The 23,138-nt window shown below is 44.6% G+C and overlaps 1 protein-coding gene across 3 annotated transcripts in view; it reads right to left on the bottom strand.

Annotated features, from left to right (window-relative positions):
- Positions 1–969: 969 nt before the first annotated feature.
- Positions 970–23,138, bottom strand: part of LOC137542557 (uncharacterized) — an 89,477-nt gene continuing 67,308 nt past the window's right edge. For all 3 annotated transcript variants that reach the window (XM_068264571.1, XM_068264575.1, XM_068264585.1), the window contains 2 exons: positions 13,522–14,639; positions 970–2,196 (listed from right to left, as the gene is read on the bottom strand). In XM_068264571.1, the coding sequence (XP_068120672.1) occupies positions 1,627–2,196; positions 13,522–14,376 (1,425 nt within the window). In that variant the 5' untranslated portion in view covers positions 14,377–14,639 and the 3' untranslated portion in view covers positions 970–1,626. The remainder of the gene's footprint in view (positions 2,197–13,521; positions 14,640–23,138) is intronic.

Here is a 23,138-nt window from a genome sequence, read left to right as displayed (position 1 = left end):
CTCAACAGATCGACCTTGATTTTCCAGCATGTCAGATCAATTGAAATCGATCGAAATCAATCAAAATCGGCCACAAATCGATCGATTTGCAATCGATTGATCGATTGATTTCGATAGATTGATCGGCCGAAAATCGACTCAGTGTATGGGACCCTTAACTATAACAAGTAACTTGTCTATATATCTTATCCAAATCTAGCTGCCAACAGCTTCAACAGTTTATGATTATTTATTTCTGTGATACAATGAGGGCAGCCATGTTCTGTTTGTCACATTGTCACAGGCTGAGGGCTGGAGATGCTATCAGCTTGCCTGTGTGTAACTTCAGTCCCCTCTCCTCCTCCCTCCTCCCCTCTGCCTCTGAAATCTCTGGCTAGTAACCTCTTCCTCCTCCTGCCCAGACTGAGCTCCCATAAGCCCTTGGTACAGTGCCAAGGTACTGTGAAAAAGCTGTGGGTGAGGCTTGTTTAGTTTATAGGGAATTAAAATATTAAAACAAAACAAAAAAAGTATTTGGCTTGAGGAATGCCCTATAAACTATATGAAAGGAAAACAATTATACAATGAGTAAAAGTTTATCTTGGATCCACTTTAATCACCTTTGATACAATATAAGCTTGAGGCATACTGGATTTCACACATGGAGACTCATTCCTCAGAAGACCTTCACTAAGTGGGACCTCAGTTGATTGGTAGCTCTCCTCTCTTCTGATTTGTCCATTGACTTAATTGTTCTTGATGTGTTCTTAAACTGGCTGATTTGGGCCTATGGGCCTGATGTAGACTAGCAAACTGAGGTAATATTACAGTGCACAGACTTTGCACGACAATATTACCCTTACTACTGGGTCTGTGTACCACGAGTTACGCTATTAGCACAACCCGTGGTGCTCGACTAGTCTGACCGTTGCTATGATAATGCACATTACAAAAGAGCGTTACCATTAATAGCATGTGTTACATTAGCAATGGTCACGCTAGTCGAGTACGGCGGATCCCGCAAATAGAGTAACTAACAGTACACAGTGCCAGTGGTAAGGGTAATATTGTCATTCGATGTCTGTGCACTGCAATATTACTGTACTCTCCTGCATCAGGCCCTATGTCACAGACCACTTCAGGTATGCTATAAATGTCTGTTTGCTCAGTTTGGAGTCAAGCTAGCTAAGATGAAATGTCCATTATTGGCCCAATATGAGTCAGCTTGAATAAATAAGGTAATTTGAATCATCTCCCAGTTTGTGCAGATCCTCTTTTGCCATTAGGTGTCTTCTTTGTCTGTTGGAGTCTGAAGCCTGCACTGGAGGGTTATCTGTGTATGTATATAAAATGTACTGTTATTGTTCTTATACTTATACTGCTATTGAAATTACTCCTCACTAGGCCTGCACTCATACACCAAGTGTGTTCTTTTACATTCAGACCAAGCTTAATGGATCACTTATGATGTGTTTTCCAGTTCAGAAGAGCCACAGTGAATCAGAAATGTGCATCAGACAGCAGGGCGTATTTTCACGTTTGTTATATTTCCTTTTATTCATAGAATTCAGTGCTACATTTAAAGTCATTACTAGATAGGAAGCCCTGCAACCCATTGTATTTTGGCATTCAAAAATACAAGCTTATTCATTTTTTATTGCGCATATTCTCCACGGTCTCCTGACACTCTTTGACACGTTGCTGAAGTCGTTGGATGATCTCATCTTTGGTTGTCTCATCCTGCTCCAGTAGAGGTGGAATACGATCCTCCTCAGTAGATGCCAAAGATTGGCTGAGAGAAGAACTTTCAGAACTCTCACTTTGATCAGACTCCATACTTTCTAAAGTGCCTGTAGAAATGGACACTACTGAGGAAGGTGCAAGCGGTCTGGCATCAGAATTTTCCCATCCTTGAAGAGAATAAGCAGCTGGGGGAATTGGAGACTCCACACTCGTCAACGGATTGAGTGAAGGAAAACTTGTGATTTCTCTGCTCTCCTTAGATGGTAGGAATGGGCAACCATCTGGAGAAACATCAGGAACAGTTTCTGGAGGAAGTTGAAGATCCATAATTGAAGAGATGGGAGAAATATCTGAAATGTCAGACACATATTCCATCTCAGAATCACTAGAACTAGGGCTGTTTCTTCTTTTGGTATCCTCTATATCATCACATGGCGATGCTTTCCTTTTCACTGGCACCATGTCTTCAAGAAACTACGTAAAAAAGAATTAAAGATACGTTAATCTCAGGCGTTGAATGTTGATTGAGCCACAATGCAAAGGAAAATGAAATCTGGTGGTTTACTACATGTTTTCTATTGAATAAATTGTGAGGTGGAGTAGAATGGATCAAAATACTGACTTTTGTACAAAATCCATTTAGGCTTGCCAGTCACAGATCTGACTCTTGGTTCCCCTAACTGCTTGTGACCCCCTGCTCTTCTTTAGCTTGTCCAAAATATGCCCTGCCCATTCTTGTTACTTGCACTACCAGAGCAATTTGCCATTGGTTTAAATTTGCCTGGTGGTACATGTAAAGTGGAGCAGTGCAATGCACCAGGAGTCAGAGGGGATAGGTCCTGTTTAAAGGAAAACTTAAAGAGACTCTGAAGCCACTTTAAAAACTAGTTTTTACCTCTTACTTAGCTTAACCACTTGAGGACCACAGTCTTTTCGCTCCTTAAGGACCAGAGCCTTTTTTTCCCATTCAGACCACTGCCGCTTTCACGGTTTATTGCTCGGTCATACAACCTACCACCTAAATGAATTTTACCTCCTTTTCTTGTCACTTGTCACAGCTTTCTTTTGGTGCTATTTGATTGCTGCTGCGAGTTTTAGTTTTTACTATATATTCATCAAAAAAGACATGAATTTTGTCAAAAAGATGACTTTTTTAACTTTCTGTGCTGACATTTTTCAAATAAAGTAAAATTTCCTTTACATTTGAGCGCGAAAGTTATTCTGTTAAATGTCTTTGATTAAAAAAAAAACATTCAGTGTATATTTATTGGATTGGGTAAAAGTTATAGCGTTTACAAACTATGGTGCCAAAAGTGAATTTTCCCATTTTGAAGCATCTCTGACTTTTCTGACCACATGTCATGTTTCATGAGGTGCTAAAATTCCAGGATAGTATAAATACCCCCCAAATGACCCCATTTTGGAAAGAAGACATCCCAAAGTATTCACTGAGAGGCATAGTGAGTTCATAGATTTTATTTTTTGTCACAAGTTAGCGGAAAATGACACTTTGTGACAAAAAAAAAAAAGTTTCCATTTCTTCTAACTTGCGACAAAAAAAAAATGAAATCTGCCACGGACTCACTATGCTCCTCTCTGAATACCTTGAAGTGTCTACTTTCCAAAATGGGGTCATTTGTGGGGTGTGTTCACTGTCCTGGCATTTTGGGGGGTGCCTAATTGTAAGCACCCCTGTAAAGCCTAAAGATACTCATTGGACTTTGGGCCCCTTAGCGCAGTTAGGCTGCAAAAAAGTGCCACACATGTGGTATTGCCGTACTCAGGAGAAGTAGTATAATGTGTTTTGGGGTGTATTTTTACACATACCCTTGCTGGGTGGGAGAAATATCTCCGTAAATGACAATTTTTCGATTTTTTTTTTACACACAATTGTCTATTTACAGAGATATTTCTCCCACTCAGCATGGGTATGTGTAAAAATACACCCCAAACACATTATACTACTTCTCCTGAGTATGGAGATACCACATGTGTGGCACTTTTTTTTCACCCTAACTGCGCTAAGGGGCCCAAAGTCCAATGAGTACCTTTAGGATTTCACAGGTCATTTTGTGACATTTGGTTTCAAGACTACTCCTCACGGTTTAGGGCCCCTAAAATGCCAGGGCAGTATAGGAACCCCACAAATGACCCCATTTTAGAAAGAAGACACCCCAAGGTATTCCATTAGGAGTATAGTGAGTTCATAGAAGATTTTTTTTTGTCACAAGTTAGCAGAAATTGATTTTAATTGTTTTTTTTCACAAAGTGTCATTTTCCGCTAACTTGTGACAAAAAATAAAATCTTCTATGAACTCACCATACTCCTAACGGAATATCTTTGAGTGTCTTCTTTCTAAAATGGGGTCATTTGTGGGGTTCCTATACTGCCCTGGCATTTTAGGGGCCCTAAACCATGAGTAGTAGTCTTGAAACCAAATGTCGCAAAATGAACTGTGAAATCCTAAAGGTACTATTTGGACTTTGGGCCACTTAGCGCACTTAGGGTGCAAAAAAGTGCCACACATGTGGTACCGCCGTACTCAGGAGAAGTAGTATAATGTGTTTTGTGGTGTATTTTTACACATACAGATGCTGGGTGGGAGAAATATCTCTGTAAATGACAATGTTTGGATTTTTTTTTACACACAATTGTCCATTTACAGAGAGATTTCTCCCATCCAGCATGGGTATGTGTAAAAATACACCCCAAAACACATTATACTACTTCTTCTGAGTACGGTGATACCACATGTGTGACACTTTTTTGCAACTTAAGTGCGCTAAGGGGCCTAACGTCCTATTCACAGATCATTTTGAGGCATTTGGATTCTAGACTACTCATCACGGTTTAGGGCCCCTAAAATGCCAGGGCAGTATAGGAACCCCACAGGTGAACCCATTTTAGAAAGAAGACACCCCAAGGTATTCTGTTAGGAGTATGGTGAGTTCATAGAAGATTTTTTTTTTGTCACAAGTTAGCGGAAAATGACACTTTGTGAAAAAAACAAAACAATACAAATCAATTTCCGCTAACTTGTGACAAAAAATAAAATCTTCTATGAACTCATCATACACCTAACAGAATACCTTGGGGTGTCTTCTTTCTAAAATGGGGTCACTTGTGGGGTTCCTATACTGACCTGGCATTTTAGGGGCCATAAACCGTGAGGCGTAGTCTTGAACCCAAATGTCTCAAAATGACCTGTGAAATCCTAAAGGTACTCATTGGACTTTGGGCCCCTTAGCACAGTTAGGCTGCAAAAAAGTGTCACACATGTGGTATTTCCGTACTCAGGAGAAGTAGTATAATGTGTTTTGTGGTGTATTTTTACATATAACCATGCTGGGTGGGAGAAATATCTCTGTAAATAACACATTTTTGATTTTTTTTACACACAATTGTCAATTTACAGAGCGATTTCTCCCACCCAGCATGGGTATGTGTAAAAATACACCACAAAACACGTTATACTACTTCTCCTGAGTACGGCAATACCACATGTGTGACACTTTTTTGCAGTCTAGGTGCGCTAAGGGGCCCAACGTCCTATTCACAGGTCATTTTAAGGCATTTGTTTTCTAGACTACTCCTCACGGTTTAGGGCCCCTAAAATGCCAGGGCAGTATAGGAACCCCACAAGTGACCCCATTTTAGAAAGAAGACACCCCAAGGTAATCTGTTAGGTGTATGGTGAGTTCATAGAGGATTTTATTTTTTGTCACAAGTTAGTGAAAAATGACACTTTGTGAAAAAAACAATAAAAATCAATTTCCGCTAACTTTTGACAAAAAATAAAATCTTCTATGAACTCGTCATACACCTAAAAGAATACCTTGGGGTGTCTTTTTTCTAAAATGGGGTCACTTGTGGGGTTCCTATACTAGTGCCCTGGCATTTTACGGGCCCAAAACCATGAGTAGTCTGGAAACCAAATTTCTAAAAATGACTGTACAGGGGTATAAGCATCTGCAAATTTTGATGACAGGTGGTCTATGAGGGGGCAAATTTTGTGGAACCGGTCATAAACAGGGTGGCCTCTTAGATGACAGGTTGTATTGGGCCTGATCTGATGGATAGAAGTGCTAGGGGGGTGACAGGAGGTGATTGATGGGTGACTCAGGGGGTGGTTAGGGGGGAAAATAGATGCAATCAATGCACTGGGGAGGTGATCGGAAGGGGGTCTGAGGGGGATCTGAGGGTTTGGCCGAGTGATCAGGAGCCCACACGGGGCAAATTAGGGCCTGATCTGATGGGTAGGTGTGCTAGGGGGTGACAGGTGGTGACAGGAGGTGATTGATGGGTGTCTCAAGGTGTGATTAGAGGGGGAAAATAGATGCAAGCAATGCACTGGCGAGGTGATCAGGGCTGGGGTCTGAGGGCGTTCTGAGGGTGTGGGCGGGTGATTGGGTGCCCTAGGGGCAGATAGGGGTCTAATCTGATGGGTATCAGTAAAAGGGGCTGATTGATGGGTGATCAGTGGGTGATTAGATGGCAGAACAGATGTAAACAATGCACTTTGGAGGTGATCTGAGGGTAGGTCTGGGGCAATCTGATGGTGTGGGTGGGTGATCAGATTGCCCGCAAGGGGCAGGTTAGGGGCTGATCTGATAAGTGGCAGTGACAGGTGGTGATTGACGGCTGATTCACGGGTGATTGACAGGTGATTACAGGGGAGAATAGATGTATACAGTACACGGGGGGGGGGGGGCTGAGGTCGTTCTGAGGGTGTGGGTGGGTGATTGGGTGCCCTAGGGGCAGATAGGGGTCTAATCTGATGGGTAGCAGTGACAGGGGGTGATTGATGGGTGATTGATGGGTAATTAGTGGGTGTTTAGAGGAGAGAACAGATGTAAACAATGCACTTGAGAGGTGATCTGACGGCGGGTCTGCAGGCGATCTGATGGTGTGGGTGGGTGATCAGATTGCCCGCAAGGGGCAGGTTAGGGGCTGATTGATGGGTGGCAGTGACAGGGGGTGATTGATGGGTGGCAGTGACAGGGGGTGATTGATAGGTGATTGACAGGTGATCAGTGGGTTATTACAGGGAAGAACAGATGTAAATACTGCACTGGCGAATTGATAAGGGGGGGGGGGTCTGAGGGCAATCTGAGCATGTGGGCGGGTGATCAGGTGCCCGCAAGGGGCAGATTAGGGTCTAATCTGATGGGTAACAGTGAAAGGTGGTGATAGGGGGTGATTGATGGGTGATTGATGGGTAATTAGTGGGTGTTTAGGGTAGAGAACAGATGTAAACAATGCACTTGGGAGGTGATCTGACATTGGATCTGCGGGCGATCTATTGGTGTGGGTGGGTGATCAGATTGCCCTCAAGGGGCAGGTTGGGGGCTGATTGATGGGTGGCAGTGACAGGGGGTGATTGATGGGTGATTGACAGGTGATTGACAGGTGATCAGTGGGTTATTACAGGGAAGAACAGATGTAAATAATGCACTGGCGAATTGATAAGGGGGGGGTCTGAGGGCAATCTGAGCATGTGGGTGGGTGACTGGGTGCCCGCAAGGGGCAGATTAGGGTCTAATATGATGGGTAACAGTGACAGGTGGTGATAGGGGGTGATTGATGGGTGATTGATGGGTAATTAGTGGGTGTTTAGAGGAGAGAACAGATGTAAACACTGCACTTGGGAGGTGATCTTATGTCGGATCTGTGGGCGATCTATTGGTGTGGGTGGGTGATCAGATTGCCCGCAAGGGGCAGGTTAGAGGCTGATTGATGGGTGGCAGTGACAAGGGGTGATTGATGGGTGATTGACAGGTGATTGACAGGTGATCAGTGGGTTATTACAGGGGGGATAGAGGCATACAGTACACAGGGGGGGGGGGTCTGGGGAGAATCTGAGGGGTGGGGGGGTGATCATGAGGGAGCAGGGGGCAGTTTAGGGTTAAAAAAATAGCGTTGACAGATAGTGACAGGGAGTGATTGATGGGTGATTAGGGGGGTGACTGGGGGCAAACAGTGGTCTAGGAGGTGGGCAGGGGGGGGGGGGGTCTGAGGGGTGCTGTGGGCGATCAGGGGGCAGGGGGGGAAATCAGTGTGATTGGGTGCAGACTAGGGTGGCTGCAGCCTGCCCTGTTGGTCCCTCGGACACTGGGACCACCAGGGCAAGAGGCAGCCTGTATAATAGGCTTTGTATACATTACAAAGCCTATTGTACATATTGCGTGCGGCGATCCGGGTGCTAGTAACCCGCCAGCGCTTCCGAACGGCCGGCGGGTTACAGCGTGAGGGGGGGCGGAGCCAGTCGCCGGCGGCTGATCGCGTCACGAATGACGAGATCGCCGCATAACCACGCCCACCACCGCCGATGGGCGTATTGCGGTCGTTTGGGCCCAGCCCTTGCCGCTGCCCATCGGCTTAAGGCGGTCGGCAAGTGGTTAAGGATGATTGCCAAACCTAAAACGCTGCATTTCCACAGCAGAACTAGGGTTTTATAACCCCAAAATCCTAGGGCAAAAATCCATGACTTTCAAAGTCGTTGATTTTTCTGCCCAAGGAGGCAGAGCTTAGCGATGAAGACCTGCCTCCACCGCTGATCGCAGCCTCTCCCCGCCCCTCTCAGTGTAAGAAGACTGAGAAGGGCAGGGAGAGGTGGCGATCAGCAGGGATTGATGCGAGTAGAGGCAGAGCTACAGCCCTAAGCTCTGCCTCTACCAGGAAGTGCTTCCTGTTTTTTTCCCCAGGGGATTTGGGGGTTATAAAACCCTCGTTCGGCCGTGCCAATGCAGCGTTTTTGGTCTGGCAATCATCTTTAAGCTAAATAAGAGGTAAAAACTGCTTTTTAAAATGGCTTCAGACTCTCTTTAAGTGACTTGTGACATGATGAGATAGACATGTGGATAAAATAAATATGCTGTAATGCTTTTCTTTTTTCTCGGCCTGAAAGAGTTAATATTCAGCTATGCAACTGACAGTTTTTCTCCAGTTGGGAAGCAGTGGGGCTACTGATACATTTAGCTGAGACAAAACAATACATATGTTTTTTTAAGTATTTAAACATAACATAAGATGTTGGGACATCTAAAAGTCATTTTTAGGAGTAGGAGGATAGATGCAATTGTGTGAGGTAAATGTCTTGGATAAATAAGAAAGGAAACATCAAAGATCATCTGCAGAGAATCTTTACAAAAAGGTTACAAAAGACCTTTTACAGATAGCAAAGATAATTGTTGAGTGTAATTTGAGTTTTTAAAACAGAAGGTATTTGCGATAATGCAGCAATAAGTGAGCAACTGGAGTTTCCCATGATGCATCACTCCTTCTGTTTTAAGCAGGCAAATTACGCTGAGTGTTGCTTTTTAGTAGGAGGGCTTTTTGGTCTCTTTTAAACCCCCCCCTATACTTTCCTAGTGGTTCTGGGTCACCGTAAACTGTCTGGATATTCTGAAAGATATTTGTTTCCTATTTGTTCAAATCCATTCTAGTGGATCTGGTCTGCAGACGATTGTTCATCAAACAAGGTGTGTATGAGATCACCAGACGCCTCTTAAAGGACATCCAGGGTGAAAATAAACTGATGGGAAAAACAATTGTATCTATCCTCCTTCTCTTCTTTTTTGGGAGATCCTTATACAGCCATATTGCAGCTGTATAGCGATCCCTGTCCGCCCGCAAGTTGTTTGGGCCATTACTATTGATACACCTTGGCCGGCTCCACTGGCCACAGAACTTCATGCCCCTCTACTTTCTTCCGATACTTCCTCCTTCCACTCCCGTAACTTCCTCCTTATGGCTGTGAAGGAGGAGTATCGGGAGGATGTAGAAGGGTGGGGAGTGCTGTGTACACCAATGGCTCAGGCAAAATTAATTTTTGCTTTTGCATGCTGATCTTTATACATCAGTGAAGTTAGAAAATGTATTTCATTAACTTTATTTTCCTTAATTGTCTAATCTGCATTATTTTTTTCCCCAGCTCTGTTTTATCCTCTATTTTTTCTCTGTTAGACTCCAGTATAACAATATGGACTGTTATACCAAGATTAACTGAAGTAAACTATTTTTGTTCTTCAAGAGTGACTACTGTCAGTCTTGTAACATGGAAATGAGAGAATTTTAATGTAAGTCAGAGAAGCTTTTGAGGTATGAGTTTTGGGTTATGAGTATGGTTATGCCTATGATGATATCTACACTATCCTACCTAACACCATTGTCCCTGCCTACCTGGTTTACACAGACTCTGTCAGTGCTAGCATAGTATGGATACAGAGGCACCAAAAGGATAAAACAATCTAAAAAGTTTAAAACAACATGAGGAGGCAGTGGTGGACTTACCTCCTCCAAGCAGGCACAAACAAAAATTGCTACAGAGGTGCCTGGCTCTTCCACTGGCCACATATGCTATTGCTCCGTTGTTATTGCCTGATGAAGCTGGATCAAACCTGCGAAATGCGTTGCATTGTCCCCTGGATTATGTAAATAAACTTGTATTTGACAAACACAATGGCAATTTTTGTGTCTGCTTGGAGGAGGTAAATTCACCACTGCCTCCTCATGTTTTAAACTTTTTAGATACTTTTATCCTTTTAGCGTCTCAGTATCCATACTATGCTATATTAAGTCCACCCCTGCTGGAGGGGGTGTTACCTTTTTTCCTCATCTACAGAGAGCGACTTCTTAATCCTGAGTGGGGTAAGGTCTAATCTCCCCACCTGCCTATACAGTGGTTGCCTGGATGTAACCCTGCTTTGTGAGTATAGCTTATTATTATATCGCTAGCCGACCCGCGGCGTAGCATACGCCGCATAAGAGGGTAGAGGGCAAGAAGGGGGTATTGGGCACAGCGGTGGGGAGGGGGATTGGACCCCCCCTCAACTGGGTCCCCCATGTGTGCTCTACCTCCAGCTTAAGCTCAGCAGGAACCCCCCTCACCTGGGTCCCCCATGTGCACTCCCCCTCCAGCTTAAACTCAGCAGGAACCCCCCCCTCACCTGGGTCCCCCATGTGCACTCCCCCTCCAGCTTAAGCACAGTAGCAGCCGCCACTATTAGTAAGAGGCAGCGGGCGGGGATGACTCACCTCTTCCGTGTTCCATTGTGCGTTCCACTGTCGTCACTTCCTGCAATGCCGCACACTGTATTGGTGTAATTTGACTTTTTAAAACAGAAGGAAATCTGCAATAATTCAGCTATAAGTGAACATTTGTGGTTACCCACAATGCACTGCTACTAAATATGAAAATTACCCCTTTTCCCCCTTGGTAAGCCAAGCAAGCATCCAGAACCACTGGTGTATAGCAAGCCTATAGCTTTAAATTTTACACAGTCATATCAAACCCACATGTAAACAGCCTGTTTCAGACTTTTGGTCTTCATCAGTACATAGCAAGAATTGATATGGCTGTATGAGCTAGGGCTTGGACCAGTACAACAGAGTAACTAAGCAGCTCAGGGTGACCCAAACCACTCGGAATGTATAGGGGGATAAAAGAGACCAAAAAGACCTTCTACTAAAAAAAGCAAAGCTTGGTGTAATTTGCCTTCCTAAAACAGAAAGAAATCTGCAATTATTCAGCTATAAGTGAACATTTGTGGTTACCCACAATGCACTGCTACTAAATATGCAAATAATTCCTTTTTCCCCTTAGTAACGCAAGCAAGCATCCAGAACCATTGGTGTATAGTAAGCCTAGAGCTTTAAATTTTACACAGCCTGTTTTAGACTTTTGGTCCTCATCTGTACATGGCAAGGATTGATATGGCTGTATGAGATAGGGCTTGGACCAGTACAACAGAGTAACCAAGCAGCTCAGGGTGACCCAAACCACTCGGAATGTATAGGTGGATAAAAGGGACCAAAAAGACCTCCTACTAAAAAAATCAAAGCTTGGTGTAATTTGCCTTCTTAAAGGACTTCCGAGGCCAAAATCTGCCCCCAAAACGTAAAAAGAGTTAACTACCTGCATGACTTTGTAAGGCAAGGAGGACGCCGTCCGTGCCCTCCGTGTCGTTCCGCCTGGTCCCCTCTGCCCAATAGCCCCCCGAAAGGCTGCGACCCCACGGTCTGGGTCGGTATCTGCAGACTGCATAAAGATGGCCGCCGGAGCTGGCCACGGCTGCGCAGTCCGCATAGGCTATCATTTATAAAGCATTTCCGCATGCGGAAATGCTTAAAACAGCTGACTTTACCGACCACTTAGCAAAGTCAGCATTCATAAAGGCTCTTTCCGCATGAAAAAATGACACTACCGAGCAGAGTGATAAATCACCACCTTGTGCGGTGATTATCGGCACAAATGTAGCAAAATGTTAATTTATAAAGATCACCGCAAGCGGTGTGAGGTCGGGAAGTACCGCTCCCAGTACCGCTCCCTCTGATGTGGCGATACCAATGTAAGTGAATGGAGACACACAGACCTCCCAGGCAGCTGCAGCAGAGCGGAACACGGAGCAATGTATCAACTCGGCAGCTTCTGTATCTCTGCAAGCCTACCGCCAGCCTAGTTTGGGGAATCTCCGCACTGCTACCGCACATGAATACTTTTTTATGAATGCCCACCCAGAAGTCTAAAACACCGCCAGCAGTGTTTTCCCGTACTGATTCTCCATACCGACAGCACTTTCATGAATGATAGCCATAGCCGCTACTGCGGCTGCGCAGCTCTAGGGCCAACCCCCGATCCACGTAACAGGCAGCGTGGATCGGAGGGTTGGCCCTAGAGCTGCGCAGCCGTGGCCAGCTCCGGCGGCCATCTTTATTCAAGCTGCAGATACCGACCCGGACCGTGGGGTCGCAGTCTTTCAGGGGCTATTAAGCAGAGGGGACCAGGCGGAATGGCACAGAGGGTGCGGACGGCGTTCTCCGTGCCTTACAAAGTCATGCAGGTAGTTAACTTTTTTTACGTTTTGGGGGCAGATTTTGGCCTCAGAAGTCCTTTAAAACTGAAGAAACTGCAATAATTCAACTATAAGAAAACATTTGTGATTATCCACAACGCACTGCTACTAAATATGCAAATTATTCTTTTTCACCCTTTGTAAGCCAAGCAAGCCTATAGCTTTAAGTTTTACACAGACATATCATCCCCACATGTGCCAGCCTATTTCAGACTTTTGGTCCTCATGGCAAGGATTGATATGGCTGTACGAGATTGGGCTTGGACCAGTACAACAGAGTAACCAAGCAGCTCAGGGTGACCCCAACTACTAAGAATGTACAGGGGGATAAAATAGACCATAAAGACCTCCTACTAAAAAAAAGCAAAGCTTGGTGTAATTTTCCTTCTTAAAACAGAAGCAAATCTGCAATAATTCCGCTATAGTGAACATTTGTGGTTACCCACAATGCACTGCTACTGAATATGCAAATTATCCCTCTTTGCCCTTGGTTTGATATGGCACTACTTCTTCTTCTTGCTTGGACCAGCCCCTTCTTCTTGCTTGGACCAGCCCCTTCTTTGTGCTTGGACCGGCCCTGGGGGCAGGGCGCTACTTCTTCTTCTTGTTTGAAGGTTGAGGCACTTACTCTATTATATATATAGATACCTCATTTCAACTACCAGTACATACTACACTATACTTGGCTCTTGGTGTCCCTACTCTGTGTCTTGTCAGTGCTAAGTAGTAATGTATGGAAAAAGCCAAATTCCACATCCGGCTAAATTCTGAAATTTACCAAATGTAACCCAAGGCTTCACAGGGACACTGATTGGTGCAGTCTGGAAGGAGGGGCTATGACAGCACAGTTAAAGATCAAATGAAAATGTCTGTGTTACATCTATATAGATGTGATCTACCTAATTCCAATGCAATGCTGAACAATCAAGAAGTTGAACATTTTACCTGCTCATACTGTGAACTGCAGCTGCTTATTGGACTAAATTGTGCCTCACAAAATCTGTCTTCATCTTGATTGTTTTCTGGAATCGATTGGTGTGGATTTAGGAGGCCATTGGCTGAAATGCTCTCATCATCTAGATAAACACACGGGCTATCACGAGGTTGTCTCATTTCTGGATAGGAGTTTATTTCTAGAGTGTCTTGTGTCCTCATGTGTCGAGAAGTGGAATTTTCCAAATTTCTGTTCAACTCTTGTTGTTCTTCAGCCTCTTTGTCGGGGTCATCTGTTTTGTGTTCAGGCAAAAGGTAGATTCCATTTTTATACATACACAGACAACTGGCCTTAATATTAACCACTCTTAGATTGAAGAGAAGACTCTGTCTAAAGTTTGGCATCAAGTTCTCATCATGACGGGAAGTCCTCCTGTCAATGCTTGTTTGGCATAGCTGTAAAATTGTTGAGGCGATTTCCTTGCAGGACCTTAGAGGAACGAAGCATTCGCTTTGCTCTTCCTCGATTTCCGTTTCAGGCTTGTTAGGTGTTATTGGAGAGAGAATTCTGTGGTTTTCTTCACTGAACGTTTGTTTTGAGTGTTCACCATTGACTGTCCGATGCCTGTGGTTGGCCTGAAAGAGGCGTTTCAGAACAGGATACACAAAGATGGCATGAGGAGCTTTGCTGTCATTGATATAACAGTCCAAGAGGTGAAATTTCTTTTTGATGACAGAAGGTAACGATGTGAACGGAATGGCCATAACATCTGCGTTTGGGGGTATCTGAAAGTAATGTTCACCGTAAATAAGCCTTTTTGGTTTGGTGTTGCCAAAAATCTCTTCCAGCAAAAAGGGAGAAGTCATGTTCTTGATGGGTTTAATGTTCAAAAATGTTTCACCTGAGATGCCCACATTTATCTTGTGAATGGTATAATCTATGATCCTGTGAATACTGTAATTTGTTTATTTAACAGGTAAAGTGATATTTGTAGCCAGTTCTGATAAGGACGGCTTGGCCATTCATGTTAGGAGAATGAATCTTCAGAAAAGCTTTCTATTGAGTTGACCATCTGGATCCAAGCATCAGTATTTTTGCCTCAGTTAATTGAAACAATTGTGTTGTAAACCTGTTTGAAGGAAAATCAGCCAATTAGTAAAAAGCTGAGGGAAAATAAAATGGCAGGGCATGAATAATGATACACACATTTGCTTAAAGGACACCTGAAGTGAGAGGGATATGGAGGCAGCCATGTTCATTTGCTTTTAAAAATTACACATTACCTGGCTGTCCTGCTGCCTTTAAAGAGAACACAAGGCGGGGTTCTGACACTGCAATTCATGTACAGAGGCTGGGTCTGCTTATACTGCCCAGCCTCTGTTGCTATTTCAATCGCCCCTAAGTTCCCCCTGCGCTCTGCCATCACCCATAAATCACAGCCACGCTGTGCGGGCTGTGTTTACCTCTGTATTCTCAGTCTCGGCTCTCCCCCCGCCTCCTGCATAACTCCGGTCCCGCCCGCGTCCCTTCCCTCCAATCAGCGGGGAGGGAAGGGATGCGGGCGGGGTCCGGAGCTATGCAGGAGGCACGGGGAGCGGCAGACTGACAGTACAGAGATAAACACAGCCCACTGCAACACGCTGTGTGTCGACAGTGCGGCTGTAATTTATGGGGGATAGCAGAGCGCAGGGGGGGCTTAGGGGGATTGAAATAGCAACATAGGCTGGGCAGTATAAGCAGACCCAGCCTCTGTATGTGGATTGCATTGTCAGAACCCCACCTCGGGTTCTCTTTAATACTTTTAGTCATAGACACTGAACCAGCATGAAGATCAGAGATGTTTCTGACACAAATACAAGACTAGTCACATGCTTATTTCAGGTGTGATTCCGATACTACTGCAGCCAAAGAGAAAAGCAGAACTGCCAGGCAACTGGCATTGTTTAAAAGAAAATAAATATTGCAGCCTCCTTATGTCTCCCACCTTGGGTTTCTTTTAAGTAGAAGAAAGGCAGATAGCACAGCTAAAGTCTGGGTCGCTGTCGTTGCTGTAGAGGTGTTTATACCTGGGCAACTGCACTTATGCCTGATGTAATATACCAGTAGAAAACGGTCAGCACACTGAAATCAACCAGAGTGATTTGTTCCAAGGATTCCGTATACATGTACGTTGGTACCTCAGACAATTGTTTTGGGTTCAAGACACACCCCTTCTTCAGTGTAGAGTACAGTACACTGAGGACGGGGGGGGGTGTCTTATGTTTTTTACCTGAGAAAGGGGTGTGTCTTAAGTTCTACACTGAGGAAGGGGTGTGTCTTGTGTTCTACACTGAGGAAGGGGCGTGTCTTGTGTTCTACACTGAGGAAAGGGGGTGTCTTGTGTTCTGGACTGAAGAAGAGGTGTGTCTTGTGTTCTACACTGAGGAAGAGGTGTGTCTTGTGTTCTGCACTGAGGAAGGGGTGTGTCTTGTGTTCTACACTGAGGAAGGGGTGTGTCTTGTGTTCTACACTGAGGAAGGGGTGTGTCTTCTGTACTGCACTGAGGAAGTGGTGTGTCTTGTGTTCTACACTGAGGAAGTGGTGTGTCTTGTGTTGTACACTGAGGAAGGGGCGTGTCTTGTGTTCTACACCGAGGAAGGGGCGTGTCTTGTGTTGTACACTGAGGAAGGGGTGTGTCTTGTGTTCTACACTGAGGAAGGGGTGTGTCTTGTGTTCTACACTGAGGAAGGGGCGTGTCTTGTGTTCTACACTGAGGAAGGGGTGTGTCTTGTGTTCTGCACTTAGGAAGGGGTGTGTCTTGTGTTCTACACTGAGGAAGTGGTGTGTCTTGTGTTGTACACTGAGGAAGGGGCGTGTCTTGTGTTCTACACCGAGGAAGTGGTGTGTCTTGTGTTGTACACTGAGGAAGGGGCATGTCTTGTGTTCTACACTGAGGAAGGGGCGTGTCTTGTGTTCTACACTGAGGAAGGGGCGTGTCTTTTGTTCTACACTGAGGAAGTGGTGTGTTTTGTGTTGTACACTGAGGAAGTGGTGTGTCTTAAGTTCTACACAGAGCAAGGGGTGTGTCTTGTGTTCTACACTGAGGAAGGGGCGTGTCTTGTGTTGTACACTGAGGAAGTGGCATGTCTTGTGTTGTACACTGAGGAAGGGGCGCGTCTTGTGTTCTACACTGAGAAAGTGGTGTGTCTTGTGTTGTACACAGAGGAAGTGGTGTGTCTTGTGTTGTACACCGAGGAAGGGCGTGTCTTGTGTTGTACACTGAGGAAGGGGCGTGTCTTGTGTTGTACACCGAGGAAGGGCATGTCTTGTGTTGTACACAGAGGAAGTGGTGTGTCTTGTGTTGTACACTAAGGAAGGGCGTGTCTTGTGTTGTACACTGAGGAAGGGGCGTGTCTTGTGTTGTACACCGAGGAAGGGCGTGTCTTGTGTTGTACACAGAGGAAGTGGTGTGTCTTGTGTTGTACACAGAGGAAGTGGTGTGTCTTGTGTTGTACCACGAGGAAGGGCGTGTCTTGTGTTGTACACTGAGGAAGGGGCATGTCTTGTGTAGTACACCGAGGAAGGGCGTGTCTTATGTTGTACACAGAGGAAGTGGTGTGTCTTGTGTTGTACACTAAGGAGGGGCGTGTCTTGTGTTGTACTCTGAGGAAGGGGCGTGTCTTGATTAACGATTGTCTGTTTTACAAATGTACATGTATACGGAATCCTTGGAATAAATCACTCTGGTTGATATGGTTAAGTGTACCGACCATTATCTGCTGGTACACACATTTGCTTGTCTAGCCAGATCAGCAGCTGTGTTTCCAAGAAAAACTTTAAAAGGAACCCGAGTTGAGAGACCTATAGAGGTGGCCATATTTATTTCCTTTTAAACAATACCAGTTGCCTGGCAGTCCTGCTGATCTCTCTGGTTGCAGTGGTGTCTGAATTACACGCCTGAAATAAGCATACAGCTAATCCAGTCACACTTCAGTCAGAAACCTCTGATCTGCATGTTTGTTATTAGAGGCAGAGGATCATCAGGACAGCCGGGTAATGTGAATTGGTTAAAAGGAAATTAATAATTAATATGTTAGCCTCCATTTTTCTCTCACGTCAGATTACCATTAAATTCCAGCTGGCCGGTACTCTTCTATACTACACCGGGAAAGAGGAGACGCAAGGGGTAAGGGTGTTATAGAGACAAGGGGAAGAGAGTGAGGCACGCGGGGCAGCAGGCACACACAGGCAGGGAATCACTGGCGTGGCGGCGGGTCTGCGTATCGTACCAGCGGGCGTTCAGAAGTCAGGGACTCCTGCCTTTGCCGTGTAAGATGCAGGGACCTTTTCTCCCCATTTTGGGGGAGAAAAAGTGCATCTTATATGGTGGAAAATACAGTACTTCTCTGGTGATGTGAATTGGGCCTAATGATCTACAGGAAGTGCCCAATAACCCCAACCAGCAACTGAGCAGAAAAGCTTAGGTTATGGCAACACCCCACCCTATAGGAAGCAAGCTTTCTGATTTTTCACTCCTGGAAAGAGACAGTGCTACCCAGAGCAGGAAAAAAGGGTGCATGCGGCAAGTGGATGAAATGGGCACCATCATAGGCGGCAATACAAGATAGCGGTCTTTGGATGGCAGAGCGGAAATTTGCCTAAATGCTGCTATTTTTCATTGTAGCCTATGACCTTTTTCCTTGCTCCGGGGCAGGCGATGCTCTAAGACCCAGAGGTGCCGAGTCCGGGCTCCCTCTAGGATACAGCTATGTGTTGGCAGCCTGATCTGTGTCTCCGGCCTCCTCTTTCTCCTGTGCTGCAGGTAAGGCTGCTTTGTGTCTCCCCTCTGTGCAGTGACAGGCTCCTCCTGTGTGTGCTGCACCCTCCTCCTCACTCTCACCAGCATCAGTCAGAGCACACGGCGCTGGCTCTCAGCTCCCGGAGCCTCTCTGTAGGGGGGATCCGCAGCCAAGCCCCGCACTCTCAGGCCACCCTGAATATCCCGGGAGCAGCTCGGGACTCTGGCAGGGGAGGGTTAAGGGTTAGGCGTCAGGGGGGCGGGATTCTGTGGGAGAGTAGGGTTAGGTTTGGACATATTGGTATTTAAAAAGAGACTGAAGTCTCATAAAATTCATGTTTTTATTTTTAAAGTGTGTTTAACATCATAGCCCTACCTAAAACGCTGCATCCCCGCGGCTGTAATCTAAATAAATCCCCCCAAACTCCCCGGGGGGCAATCCGGGCAGCGCTTCCATGAGAGGCAGAGCTATGAGCCTCAGCTCTGCCTCTCAGCGCGTCTATCACCCCGGATCGGCACCTCTCCCCCGCCCCTCTTTGTCTTCCGTCACTGAGAGGGGTGGGGGAGAGGCGGAGTCCGCTGCTGATTGACGCACATGGAGGCAGAGCCGCAGCTGAAAGCTCTGCCTCCTCTAGCAGCAAAATCCACGACCAAGAAAGTCGTGGATTTTGCGAAGGAGAGAGATTGGGGAGTTAGGGGGGATTTAGGGAGGTTACAGCTGCGGGGATGCGGCGTCTTAGTTAGGGCTATGATGTTAAACACATTTTTAAAATAAAAACGTGAATTTTATGACACTTTAGAGTCTCTTTAATAACGATAATTTACTAACAACGTTACTTGTGCTCCCTTTTTTCTCTGCACCTTTATTTGTCGTATCCATCCAGCATACCTAAGGACAAGGAAGAATCTGGAACCCAATTAACCCCCCCTTGCCATCCTCTGGTCAGCCCGCGCTTGCGCATACTCCAGCTGTTCGGGGTCGTGCTCCTCTGGCACGAGCATGGGCAAGCATGGGCAAGGGTGCCACAGACCTGCTCGTACATAAGGGGCTCCGGCTTACTGTACAGGCACGGCCATACTCGTTCAGGCAAAGTACAACCACTTTCGTGGAGCCCCAATCAGATTAGGGACAAGCCCTTGTTGTTAATCTTTGCAGGGGCCACGTTCAGCAACAGGGGACTACAGGACAGTGAGGGAAGCCTCATTAGGACCCAGAGGCTTTCCTCTCCTTAGGTAAGTATGTGATTTTGTTTCTGAGCTTCGGCTCGTGTACACTTTAATGTTCCCACCCCTTTTCTTGCCTCGCCTTGGTGACCTTTACAGCCTCGGGGCGGGGCCATCTTGCCATAAAGCAAGTATGACCATCATGATCCTTACACCCATAACATGTGTAGCCACAAAAACACCTGAGTATTGCAGGGAGGAAAGGTTAGTTGGGGCCCCCTACACCTCTAGGCCCCTCTGCAGTTGAAGGTGCTGCTTCCCTGTAGTTACACCCCTGTGTCCAGTTGCACATTAACCACTTGTCCACTGAGGGTTTTTTCCCCTTTAGGACCAGAGCAATTTTCACCTTTTGGCACTCCCCCTTTCTTTCACTTATAACTTAATCACTGCTTATCACAACAAAATGATCTATATCTTGTTTTTTGGCCACCCATTAGGCTTTCTTGGGGAGGTACATTATGCTAAGAATTATTTTATTCTAAATGCATTTTAATGGGAATAATAAGAAAAAAAATGAAGCAATCATTATTTCTCAGTTTTCGGCCATTATAGTTTTAACCACTTCAGCACCACAGGGTGTTTTGCTTAAAAACCAGAGCAATTTTCACATTTCAGCGCTCCTCCCATTCATTCACCAATAACTTTATTGCTACTCATCAGAACTAAATGATCTATATCTTGTTTTTTTTTGCCACAAATTATGCTTTATGAGGGTGATATTTGCTTTTAGTAATTATGTTATTATCTGTGCATTTTAAAGGGAAAAATTAGCAAAAAAAAGAAAAAATACACTATTTCTCCATTTCCATCCACTATAGATTTCAAATAAACAATGTTACCATAGGTAAAACCCACACATTGTATTTGCTAATTTGTCCTGGTTATCTCAACATTTAAATAATGTTCCTAGTACAATGTATGACGATAATATATTAGTTTCTGGTTTGTGTTTTTTGCTTTCTCATTGTACTCTATCAGTAATTAAAAGACCTTATCTTCACGATTAACAGTAATACACTCTCATGGCATACATATTTTACAAGCTAAGTCTCTAGGGTAACTACAGGATCTTCTCAAAAAATTAGCATATTGTGATAAAGTTCATTATTTTCTGTAATGTACTGATAAACATTAGACTTTCATATATTTTAGATTCATTACACACAACTGAAGTAGTCCAAGCCTTTTATTGTTTTTTTTATTGATGATTTTGGCATACAGCTCATGAAAACCCAAATTTCCGATCTCAAAGAAATTAGCATATTTCATCCGACCAATAAGGGCCCTTTTCCACCTGCAATCGCTAGCGTTCACGCTGAACGCTAGCGATTGCTGAATCGCAAAACCGGCGATTCCCCCGACGTTTGCGGCCGCGATTTTGCTATGCTATGCACTGCATAGCAAAATCGCGGCAATTATCGCTCCGCCGCGCGTTCGCGTTCCCCGCAAAAACGAATCGCGGTAGTGGAAATGACCTACCGCGATTCCCATGTTAAAAAGCAAACCGTAGCGATTGTAAAATCGCTAGCGGTTTGCGTTTTTGCGATTCAGCATCGCAAACGCCGCTAGTGGAAAAGGGCCCTAAAAGAAAAGTGTTTTTAAAACAAAAAAAGTCAACCTTCAAATAATTATGTTCAGTTTTGCACTCAATACTTGGTCGGGAATCCTTTTGCAGAAATGACTGCTTCAATGCGGCGTGGCATGGAGGCAATCAGCCTGTGGCACTGCTCAGGTGTTATGGAGGCCCAGGATGCTTCGATAGCGGCCTTAAGCTCATCCAGAGTGTTGGGTCTTTGGTCTCTCAACTTTCTCTTCACAATATCCCACAGATTCTCTATGGGGTTCAGGTCAGGAGAGTTGGAAGACCAATTGAGCACAGTAATACCATGGTCAGTAAACCATTTACCAGTGGTTTTGGCACTGTGAGCAGGTGCCAGGTCGTGCTGAAAAATGAAATTTTCATCTCCAGAAAGCTTTTCAGCAGATGGAAGCATGAGGTGCTCCAAAATCTCCTGATAGCTAGCTGCATTGACCCTGCCCTTGATAAAACACAGTGGACCAACACCAGCAGCTGACATGGCACCCCAGACCATCACTGACTGTGGGTACTTGACACTGGACTTCAGGCATTTTGGCATTTCCCTCTCCCCAGTCTTCCTCCAGACTATGGCACCTTGATTTCCGACTGACATGTAAAAGTTGCATTCATCTGAAAAAAAGTACTTTGGACCACTGAGCAAACAGTCCAGTGCTGCTTCTCTGTAGCCCAGGTCAGGCGCTTCTGCCGCTGTTTCTGGTTCAAAAGTGGGTTCATTATTCCATCTGCTGAAAAGCTTTATGGAGATGAAGATTTCATTTTTCAGCACGACCTGGCACCTGCTCACAGTGCCAAAACCACTGGTAAATGGTTTACTGACCATGGTATTACTGTGCTCAATTGGCCTGCCAACTCTCCTGACCTGAACCCCATAAAGAATCTGTGGGATATTGTGAAGAGAAAGTTGAGAGATGCAAGACCCAACACTCTGGATGAGCTTAAGGCCGCTATCGAAGCATCCTGGGCCTCCATAACACCTGAGCAGTGCCACAGGCTGATTGCCTCCATGCCATGCCACATTGAAGCAGTCATTTCTGCAAAAGGATTCCCGACCAAGTATTGAGTGCATAACTGAACAGAATTATTTGAAGGTTGACTTTTCTTGTTTTAAAAACACTTTTCTTTTATTGGTCGGATGAAATATGCTAATTTTTTGAGATAGGAATTTTGGGTTTTCATGAGCTGTATGCCAAAATCATCGATAAAAAAAAAAAAACAATAAAAAGCTTGAACTACTTCAGTTGTGGTGTAATGAATCTAAAATATATGAAAGTCTAATGTTTATCAGTACATTACAGAAAATAATGAACTTTATCACAATATGCTAATTTTTTGAGAAGATCCTGTATGTATTCTCTTTTCAATGCTGTCACTGTTGTTTTTTTTTTACAAGTATTTATTTAGGGGTATAGAGTACATGAAAATAACAGTTTTATTGCTTTTTATTCAGTTTTCCGGTAAAAAAAATCACATGACTTAGCCCTCAGTTGTCAAACAACACAAAATCTATTCTCTCACTTGTCACGGTTAAAAAGATACCCTATATACATAATCAGATAGCTTATTGGGCATACAGCACACTGTTTACCACAAGTACGCCTATCTACTCCCCTGAGCTTCAGATGAAGTTTTGTGGGGAGCAGATAAGCGTAGCAAGGGATTCAAAGTGGTTAAAATAATACATGCTACCGTAATTAAAACCCATACATTTTATTTGCCGATTTCTCCCGGTTATTGCAACGTTTAAAATATTTCCTTAGTACAATGTATGCCGCCAATATTTTATTTGGAAATAAAGGTGCAATTTTTTTTCAGTTTTGCGTCCATCACTAATTACAAGCCCATGAATTAAAAATTGACATACAGATTAAAAAAGTTCAGTCCCTAAGGTAATAATTTATGTTTTTTTTTTATTATTGTCAGTTATGCAAAAAAAAAAAAATGATTTGGGAACTATGGGAGAGTGTGGGAGGGAAAGAGTTAATTTTAAATGTAAGTGTGGCTCATTTTACTAAAATAAATGTATTTAG

Source organism: Hyperolius riggenbachi, chromosome 2, assembly GCF_040937935.1.
Source record: "Hyperolius riggenbachi isolate aHypRig1 chromosome 2, aHypRig1.pri, whole genome shotgun sequence".
NCBI lineage: Eukaryota > Metazoa > Chordata > Amphibia > Anura > Hyperoliidae > Hyperolius > Hyperolius riggenbachi.
The sequence above is the reverse complement of the archived record's forward strand: the minus strand, read 5'-3'. Positions and strand labels throughout refer to the sequence as shown.